We start from the raw sequence: 10,481 nt of genomic DNA, 5'->3' as shown, positions 1-10,481 counted from the left end.
TTTTGTGTGTGTGTGTGTGTGTGTGTTTTGGATCTAAATCCTTGACATTTTTCTTGTTGAGAGATGATTTTGAGAGCTTAAAATGTTGTTTGGATTTTTGGTTGTGTAGCATGCTTGATTGCTTTCATGTCTGTGTTTTTCTCTTCTTGAAAAACTATTTTTAAGCAATCTCGACAGCTGCTGGACACCTCTCGACAGCTAGGCTATCTATCGAGACCCTTCAGCTACTTTTTATCGCATTCTCGATAGCTTCTCGATAGCTACTTCGATCCATTGAGAAACTTTTTGGATGCTCGATAGCTACCTCAATCCATCGAGATTCTTTAGCTGTGGACACCTCTCGACAGATTCTAGATAGCTCTTCGACAAATAAAACACGCGTTTTTAATTCTCGATACCTCTTGATCCATCAAGACACTGAGATTTCCTATAAATAGGATCCACACAATTTCTGTCCCATTTCTCCCCAATCTCTCTCAACATAAAAGTATCTCTCCTTCTCCTAAACACCCAAAACTCAATCTGTTCATCTTCCTCACTTCATTTTCGGTCTTAAGATCCTTGTTCTTCATCTGGTATGATGCTTTCTCCCTCTTTATCATGCATTTCATGATCTTTGACCTAATTTTTGGGGTTTTTGAAATTATTTGAGATTTTATCAAAACTTTTGAGGTTTTTGTTAAAGTTTTAGGATGGGTTTTTGTTTCAATGATTTAAAATTATCATGCATTGCATCACATTTGCATTATAACATTGTTTCATGCATTTAGATATGTGTTTACTTTGTTGCAATGTTGTGTGCTGGTAAGTTTGGAATGGGCTGAGCACATGATGTATTTAAGTTTGCATGTCACATGTTCATGCATACGTACCTTCAAGTTTTTATATTTTTATATATTTTTTTGTTGGTGCTTTTCTGATTGTCTCTCTCTCCCTCTCTCTCTCTCTTTCTTAGGTTAGTTGCATCATGGCACCTAATCGAAAATCCACTTCGTCTTAGAACCCTCTTCGTTCTAGGGCATCTTCTTCTTCTAACCCTACACCTTCTCATGTATGGTTCCGTGATGATAAAGTTCGAAAGGACTTTTAAGAGAATTTTTGTCGATGAGGCATTCATTCGAAACGCTAAGTCATCTTATTGGATTTTTCCAATATTGACCTACCCACTGTCATTCACAGTAGGGGTTAAGGGTCACTATGTGACATCCCGGTCACTTGTCCCTCCGTGATCATATAGGATTTTTACTCCAATATGCACGGAATCAATACTTCTGTACATCATTTCTTCTCTCGTGTTCGAGGTATGCGCATAGTAGTTACTCTGGATATTGTATCTGAGGTACTACACATTCTTAGGGTAGCGCATCTTGACTACCCTAGTTGTGCTCATCTGCGGATTGTGCCCAAAGACGAACTCTCGTCTCTCTTTTGTGAAACACCATCAAAACACCCCTTGCTCGGGCTTTGCAAAAAGTCTGAGATTCCTTAACATGGTAATGACATTTATTCTTCATCTTTTGTCCCACTATAACACTATCACAAAGTCTTGTGCTCGGTTTTTGTTGTCCCTCTTAGAGGACATTTCCATTAACTTCCCTTCTCACTTCATCCTATCCTTTATAGATGTCTATAGGGACACGACGACTTGTGATAAGCTCATTTTTTCTTTGGCTATCACGAGGATCATTCGCCATTTTTCTATCCCTTGTCCCGTGTCTGATCACTTCTCCATTAGGGGTGCCATTAACGTCGCTACTGTTAGACGAAGTGAGGCACAACTTCGCCTGAGGTGGACACAGACCAAGATAGCAGCCCTTCCAGCTTCTACCACTCCTTCCACCTTCGTTTCTTCTTCTTCAATGAGTAGAGTGACACTTGAGGCCATCATGGCACAGCTTGTGTGCATGGATGCTCGCCTTGACACTTTCAGTGATGAGTTGTGTCAAGTGAACACCCGTGTTAGTCGTATCGCATGATGACAGGCTATCATGGGTGGTTTCATTGTTGCTTTTTCTCCATCTCCACTAGCTTCTGAGGATGAGAGTGACGATGGCTCCGATAGTGATGATGTTGATGAGGACGCAGATGCTAGCTCGCCTAGTGATGATGAGATGTCTACTTGATGTACTTACCCTTTGTCACTCGTGACAAAAAGGAGAGTAGTTTTGATTTGAGAGTAGTCATATACATAGGGGGAGGGTTAGCATAGGAGATTTTGTGATAGGGGAAGTGTCTATGAGGGATGTAGTGAGGACTTTTTGTATCTTTTTCTCTTCTTCTTTTTAGATACATTATCTCTTGTACATTGGTCTTGTGACCGTTTAGTGATAGCAAACATTGTGCTTATCTTTGATATATTTATTTGATGATGTTGTTATCACATTTCATCTATCTTTACTTGTATTGTTTCTTTTCTTTCTTTATGCACATGTTTCTTATTTAATGTATGCAATCTTATATTTCTGTTTCACACTAAAATGTCTTGACGAGTTTTGTTTAAAGTGTTTCAGAAATACAAGTTGTCAAAGTCTTCTTGCCATACACTCTCTTCTTACAAAGTTTTTTAAAAGTGTGTGTTAGGATAGATTTTATTGTAATTCAACAAGTGAATATGAGTTGAGTATTTATGACTTCTCTCATATGTTCATTTGTTTGTTGTGGTTTTTTCACAGATTGCCAAAGGGGGAGATTGTTAGGACATATATAAATCATGATAGGAACATATGTCAATATTTTATATAATTGGCTAATCCTTTAACAAAACGCACTTTACTTGTAATTTGGTAGATCTAGAATGTGTTTAATACTTCAAGAAATAAGGTTTCAAGTTCAAGTGTTAAAACCATGAAAGTCTGTTAAAGAAACAAGTGAAGATGTGCTAGATTTTAAATCTTGATAGCTATCTTGATAGCTAGTATATATCGAGATTTAAAAGCTGCTGAAACCCGATGCTTAATAGCTAGCTCAATAGATAAACTATCTATCGAGGTTTATGAAAAACAGATTTTCAGCTTTGATTTTCATCCAGTCTGTGTGTATGTGTTTGGGCTTTCTTCTCACAACTCTAAACATATATAAGGATTATTTTAAAAGCCATCAAAGGTTGCGTGAGTGTGAAGCAAAGTTGTGTTCATGCAAATTGTGATCAGAGACAGAATTTGTCCTAGTTCATTTTTCTCTTGAAGAAGCTGCTGTGTTTGTATACCGTAGGGTTTTGTAACCAATGAGTTTCGTGGTCTTCATTGTGTGATGAACTGAATAACTTTACAACCAACATCTTTCTCAAGTTGGTGATTAAGTCATGTACTGAGATCTGCACATCTATTGGTTAGTCACGTACTGAGATCCGTGCATTGAATAAGAGAGATTGTCACTACAAAACAAGTCCAATTGGGTATTGGGGTAAGGGTTTAACTGTATGCTGGTATAAGGTACTGAGATTCTCTTACTTGTAACCGCTTGTTGTGACCTTAAAATCACCTGGTAGAGTTTTTGCCGTGTAAGTTTTCCCATTCGTTAACAAATCACCTTATCAATTTATTTTCCACTGCACTTTAACTTTGTTGGTGATTTGTTTGTGCTACCACACGTTTTGCATGTTAATTGAATTAATTAATTAACTTGGCTAAATCAATTGGTTAATTTATCACAAGGAGTCAATACATTCTTGACTTATTATTCCAGACTAACATGCCGTGTACATTTAACTACAACTAACGTGACCTTCTTGATCCATTCCAGGAAATCTGCCCTTTGGAAAACATCAACTCAGGAAAATGCAGGAATCACTTTCTTCCAAGGTTATTTTCGCCTACATATAGACCACAAGAATGCTTGTAAAAAGAGTCTAACAAGACTGGTGTTCTTCGAAAATTCTGGCCCGAAATTTTCTCAAATAAAACATCATTGAAACAGATTAAAGGGAAAAAAATTGGAACAGGAAAGCCAAGGCATTTATGCGCCAATTCTGTTCATACATCTCATCTCATGTATTGTGGTTTAACCAATTAAGTTTAATATCCTGAGCGAATTCCCCTTTTTGGTTTAACAAATTGTTTCTAGTTTGCATCCCTCTGAAAATAATACACCGTACAACAAAACCAAATCCAGCCAATAAAATTCTATTCCCTACTTCTAACTCGAGCAGCAACCAAGTTTTTTCAAAGCAGACTGATTGTCTTTGATATTTATATTCTCTCCTTTGGCAGGAACGGATGATGCAGCCCCATTTTCTCCTCCTTCCATTTGCTTCTTGCTAACAGTGTGGTAGATTTGAGTCAGTACTTCAGCGAAAGCGTTTTCCACATTTACTGCTTCCAGTGCTGAAGTTTCCATGAAGTAAAGTGACTCCTTCTCAGCATAGGACTTCCCCTCTTCAGTTGAGACAGCTACTAGGTGGCGAAGATCAGATTTGTTCCCAACAAGCATCACAACAATGTTGGAATCAGTGTGGCCCCTCAATTCTTTCAGCCATCTGTCGACATTCTCAAACGTTGCATGACGAGTGATGTCATACACAAGGAGTGCACCTACTGCTCCACGATAGTAAGCACTGGTGATGGCACGGTACCTACAAAACTCAAAAAAGGCAAATGGAAATATATCTATGCTGTGAGGGCTTGAGTATGAAGTAAAAAAAAAGAATTTACACATTACCAACAATAATCAAAGTTTGGCAGGCTTAATATAATAGTTTTTGAAGTGCTAGTTATGTTTGATAAAGAGAATAAAGCAACAAAGCATCAGTTCACTAAAGGGTTGGTAAAGAACATAGAAAAGAAATTATTATTAAGACTGGAGTCAACATCAACACAAATTGCAGTTAATGATCTGATCAGAAACAGTAAAGTGCACATATAGGGATTACTTAAAAGCAAGTAAAGCTGGCAGCATTTTCTAGAACTTTCTGTATGCAGAATGTTAGATCAGCTTACTCAGGCAGAAAAAACAGTAAAAAAGATACAGGATTTGTTAAATGCTGCTGCAGAAGAAACGATAATTCAGACACTGTGGAAAAAGGGATATTTCCATGCAGTCTTAAACTTTCTCTAATTGATATTTGCCAATCTAGCTCTGAAAAAAACATGCAGGCATTAACTCTCTCACTTCTGGTGGTGACTTGAGATAAGATCTTAAGGCCCAAGTTTTTTTTAACCTAGCACTGCTGCCCCCCTGTGGGATTTCGCAGGCAGTAACTCCAGTATCAATCTTGAGCAACTAAGGCAATGTGAGCCACCCACAACACTAACAAAACTACGTTTAAGACCATACAATACCAAACTGGGTATAAGGTAAAGAGCCACAAATCAATCAACAAAATTTTATCCCTAGTTCCCAACAATTCAATCCGACATCCTCCAGCTCCACCATTTCAGCAAGCCTAAAGGCATTTGGTCTCAGCAGGAGATTTTGATTTTATAATGATTTTATCAGTTATCATGCCCCGCACTTGCTAAAGAAGACCAGTGCTGTGCTATGGAGTTAGTCAATATGAATTTGGAATTCTCATTTATCCAAAAAAAAAAAAAAAAAGAGAATTCCAAATTCATATTGACCAGCTCAACAGCAAAGCATTGGTCTTCTTTAGCTAGTGACCATATTGTCTGGCTCTATGTTGGTATATGTGAAACACATTCCTGATAACCAGGCTGCTCTTGCAGTTTTGTAAATGTTCTCATTCTTATTCTTTCCTTCCCTAAGCCCTCTGACATTAAATAATAATAAAAATAAAAATAAAATAAAAAAAAACCTTGACTGCCAACCATTATTAGTCTTTCCCATTGTGAGCACTACATAACCTTGTAGAATCATATCCCATGTTGCCACCTAGCCGCTCAATCCATTGGACTGTGTATGTCCAAGTAACTCTTATTCCCATATATAAATATAAACAGGGTACTTGAAATGGTGGCTTAGCAATGTCAGGACAGATATAACTACCATCAGTCCTTTACAAACCATATATGTACTTACACGCATGCACATGAATTCAGCCCATTTATTTGAGATTCAAGCATCTCAAACCAAATATCCATGATTTTTAGTTGTCTTTAATTTACCAGTACACCAATCAATCATCAGTACGCCATTGCAGAAAACATATCCAAAGTTGGTTTATAGCTTATTCATCAATAAAGGGCCAGAACATATAGCCAATGAACTCTAACCCAAATGGCACCTACTGCCCTTGTAAGTAAAAGGTGGAGAGTGGGGCCATGAATTCAAGACCCACTGGATACGTGTTACATACCAACAAAAAACAATGGGCCAAAACATTTGGATTCTTATCTAACTTAAGCTAAGCCTCCCCCCCACCCCCAATTTTTTCCACCAGTAAATATAGATATAGACACACACACACACACACACACACAAACATGATAATAATAATGAATTAAAAATTAAAATAGAAGAATGAAAATAATAACACAAACTGATTATGATGTAGAACTCTAATCCCACTGTGCAACATTTAGACAGACTACAGATCCTTTTGAAAATTTTCATCAAATACCGAAGTAAGCTTTAAACATCAACAACTTAATAACTTTACTAAGGTTTTACCTTGGAATCCGATATCAACCCATCAACCCTCAACCATAATCAGGACAAAAGAGGAAAACTAAAGACTACATTACAACTGATGTTCTAAAATAAGTTTCTGAGGTGTCATTGAATTATTCCATTTAATTGTTTCACTTTGAAATTTTCAATTGAGATGAGAGCTAGCATTCACCCGACAGCCTATATGCAAAAATATGATGGCACAATACAAATTAAAAGAAACCTCATATGCCATTTAATTGTTTCGCTTTCATATTTTCAGTTGAGATGAGACCTAGCATTCATCCTACAGCCTATATGCAAAACATGATCATGATGCAAATTCAAAGGAACCTACCAAATGCCCTCGGTTGTTAAAAAAAAAAAAAAAAAAAACATACAGTTCCTTAAATATATTAGAATTGAATACAGGGAAGATGCTTTCCTCACAAAGCCTAATAAACTCATGCTGAATTTGCCAAAATGATAGTGCCCTCATGTCTGCTCCTAATTAAAGTTTTTCTTCAATAAAAACCGCCCATCCCAACTAACTACCTTCATTCAACCATTCTGGAATATCTATGCTTCTATCCCTGATGCACAGTTGCAAAGTCCATCTCAATCTCTCCCTTCAGGCTTCAAGCACCTCACACCAATTCAACTATAACCATCCTTTCCCCCACTTATTGGCTCTCTAGACCTCAAAAATTCACTTGTTTGCAGTTGGGTTTTACTAGATTTCACTTAATGTAGTGCAAATTCATTAATCCATCCCTTCAACACAATGATTGCCACTTTCTCTCTCACACAAACGCACACACATTCCATCAGTCTTCTATATTGATCCCACCAGAAAATATTCTATACAATTGTATCGCTGCTTATCATACTACAATATACTGTCTGAGTTCCACTTTTATAACAAAAACTTAAACAGGTTACAGGAGCTGATGTCATCAATTCTTTTGACGACTAGGCTTGAATTTTTATAAGGTTCTCTCAAAGACTTTTGTACACTTGATATTGATGTGATCTCATTAGTTGATTCCATTTGCAAACCGATAACACTTAAAAAAAGAAAAAATAAAAAAAAAAGAGGTGGGGGGAGTATTATTAAGAATTTGTGTGTGTGAGGCATTGGATGTTTTATGGGCATCGTTTAGATTTGGTGCCTGTTAGCATATAGCCGGATGGAGATAATATATGGGTTCAGTGAGATGGAATTTAACCAATGATATATCTCGAAAATTTTTATTTTTTATTCTCGAGAAATCTGGGAAATGGGGTGTTTTTATTATTATTATTTTTATATAAAGAGTAATAGATCGAGCACAATAATTGCTAGTCTAGTAATTTAAAGGAAAACTAGTCTTCTGATTCTTGAAGTCTAGATCTGGAAAAAGATGCTCTGACAAAATGTAGTAGTAGACATAGAATTCATTATTAACTCACAAATATGGTTCTGTTCAGGTGAAATGAACCCAGATCTGTATATAATCAATGTATGTGTATAATAATTAAATTAAAAGAGCATTATTATTAAGTAATTAGTTGAATTATTTATAAGCAAAGGAATGAAAAGCAGTGGAATCAAAACTAGCTTTTTATTTATTTATTTATTTTTCTATTTTGGAATGTGAATGCGCAAAAGCAAAAGAAGAAGACTTGAATTACCTTTCTTGGCCAGCAGTGTCCCAAATCTGAGCCTTGATAACCTTGGTATCGACATTCAAGGTGCGAGTGGCGAACTCAACGCCAATGGTGGACTTAGACTCGAGGTTGAACTCGTTCTTGGTGAACCTCGACAGCAGATTCGACTTCCCAACTCCGGAGTCTCCGATCAACACAACCTTAAACAGGTAGTCGTAGTCATCGTCACCTCTGTAACCCGCCATTCCAAATTACTGCTACTACTTCAGCTTGCTGCTAATATATTACTATTTTTATTATTTATTTATTTATGGGTATTTCGTTTGATTTCCTCAATTGTACAAAAATGGAACAACAGACCCCTCCTCTCATCAGCTACCCAATTCCAACTATATCTATATCTATATATATGGGAGTTTTACTCTTCTTTTTCTTTTCCTCTTTCGGTGATGGAACGGTGGTGTGTACAGTACAGTGTATGTGTTGTGGGAAGCGTGAAAGTGTTAAAAAAAAAAAAAAAAAAAAAAAATCATCGATATACCATCCTGCACTTTTCATGTTATTGTTACTCAATAAATATAATATAAGTATTTGTGGAACATATGGAAAAGTATGAGAGGTTAAGTTTTTAGGGAAAATTTTCACATATATATATACATTTAGATTAAGAGAAATTTCATCACGTATGAAAATAAAAATTAAAAGAAAAAAGCGCTAGATACACATCATTATTCATGTAATAGGAAAATTTGTTAAGTGTGGTAACCTCCATATGCTTTACTATGCTTTTCTTTAGTTCACCTTATTTTTTATTTATTTTTATTTTTATTTTTATTTTTATTTTTTTATAATATATATACATATATAATGGCTCAAAAATAATAAAATGAAATTTTTACACAATTGGTATTTCATGTACGTCCTAGAACTGCCTCGTTGGTTGGAACACAACTTTATACATATTTTGTATACAAGTCTTAAGTATTATTGCGAGTTTCAATTTGCTCAAAAGTTTCTGATGATTGGTTAATAAATTTGAGATTCAGTATCTGTTTGGATATTACTTATTTTACTGAAAACTGAAAACACTGTAACAAAATAATTTTTAAATGTGTGAATAGTACCGTAAGACCCATTTTTAATGAAAATTTTATTGAAAAAAGAGGTTTATGAGTCCCGTGAACAATAATGGTAGCATGAATATTTGAACATTATCATATAGTCCATGAGATGTATAGTATGTGATTTATGTAAAAAGTCACAGAAGATATAGATCACAAGTTCTTTGTAAACTCAAAATTATAGTTCGTAGTCGGTGATGAAATTGAGCATTTCATCTGTGAAGACTATAATATATCAACTAAGATGATTTGTCTTGATCATGGAAGTGAAGACTTCTATTTGGTATATTGATACGTTTTAAGAGTTAAGACATATTGAACAAGACCACTGTGAGATTTATTATTCTCCTAATAACTGTCAAATGAATAATAAATCTCACGATTTCTATTTATATGAACTCTTAATCCTGAGAGGATAATGGACTTGATCATGAAATGTAGGTTACTTTGATATATTAGGTGTAAGATCTAAAGTCACGATCAAAATCTCAGTATGTTGAGCAGCCACATTTAGTGTTAATGGAACATATATTCTCAAGATGGAATTCATAATCTCTTAACGGAGATATAAAATATTCGCTTGAGATAAGTTTAATGGGTTTGGTTATTCAGAGTATTAAGCCTAACCACTTTAGTAAGGAGTTACTAAAGTATATATTTATGAAATTGGATTTCATAAATATATAATGAATAACTTAAAGGATTAAATTAGGTACTCAAAGATTAAGATGTAGTAATCTTCAAAATGACAGTCTACATTTATGACTTTGTGTTACTACGAATATTTTATGAAGGAATTGTATATATAATAAAGTCTTGGGATATAATTTATTAATAAGGCATAAAGTGCAACTATATTTATATAGTGGTATTAAATATAATTAATGGTAACTTTGGACTTGTCAAAAGTAGATAGAAAAACCCAAGGCTCATTGGAGCTAGTGTCTTATTGGTTCCTTTTGGTCCCACTCCAAGCCACACACTAAAACCCAATTGGAAAGGCCTAATAGGCCAGCCCAATTAGATAATCAGTTAGTTATAAATTGAGAAACATATAAAATTTTATTTTAAGAGAGACATCATTGTGAAATGGTGTGTATGTATGAGTGAAGCCACTCGATTATTCTCCCTTAGAAATTGATTGAGAGACCACACTTCTTGGGCGTA

The 10,481-nt window shown here is 35.3% G+C and overlaps 1 protein-coding gene across 1 annotated transcript; it reads right to left on the bottom strand.

Annotated features, from left to right (window-relative positions):
* Positions 1–3,862: 3,862 nt before the first annotated feature.
* LOC115956105 (ras-related protein Rab11D-like) lies at positions 3,863–8,705 on the bottom strand. Its single transcript, XM_031074578.1, has 2 exons — positions 8,218–8,705; positions 3,863–4,570 (listed from the first exon to the last, which is right to left on the bottom strand). The coding sequence occupies exons 1-2, from the start codon at positions 8,436–8,438 to the stop codon at positions 4,135–4,137; spliced, it is 657 nt and encodes a 218-aa protein (XP_030930438.1). The 5' UTR covers positions 8,439–8,705; the 3' UTR covers positions 3,863–4,134.
* Positions 8,706–10,481: the final 1,776 nt, after the last annotated feature.

The sequence above is a fragment of the Quercus lobata genome, chromosome 8, assembly GCF_001633185.2.
Source record: "Quercus lobata isolate SW786 chromosome 8, ValleyOak3.0 Primary Assembly, whole genome shotgun sequence".
In the NCBI taxonomy this organism is placed as follows: Eukaryota; Viridiplantae; Streptophyta; class Magnoliopsida; order Fagales; family Fagaceae; genus Quercus; species Quercus lobata.
The sequence above is the reverse complement of the archived record's forward strand: the minus strand, read 5'-3'. Positions and strand labels throughout refer to the sequence as shown.

Excerpts from the sequence above, each read along its gene's own strand:
- LOC115956105 (XM_031074578.1), bottom strand. The coding sequence starts at position 8,438 with ATGGCGGGTTACAGAGGTGACGATGACTACGACTACCTGTTTAAGGTT. Across the intron at positions 4,571-8,217 it reads GACACTGCTGGCCAAGAAAG|GTACCGTGCCATCACCAGTG; the intron begins GTAATTCAAGTC and ends TGAGTTTTGTAG.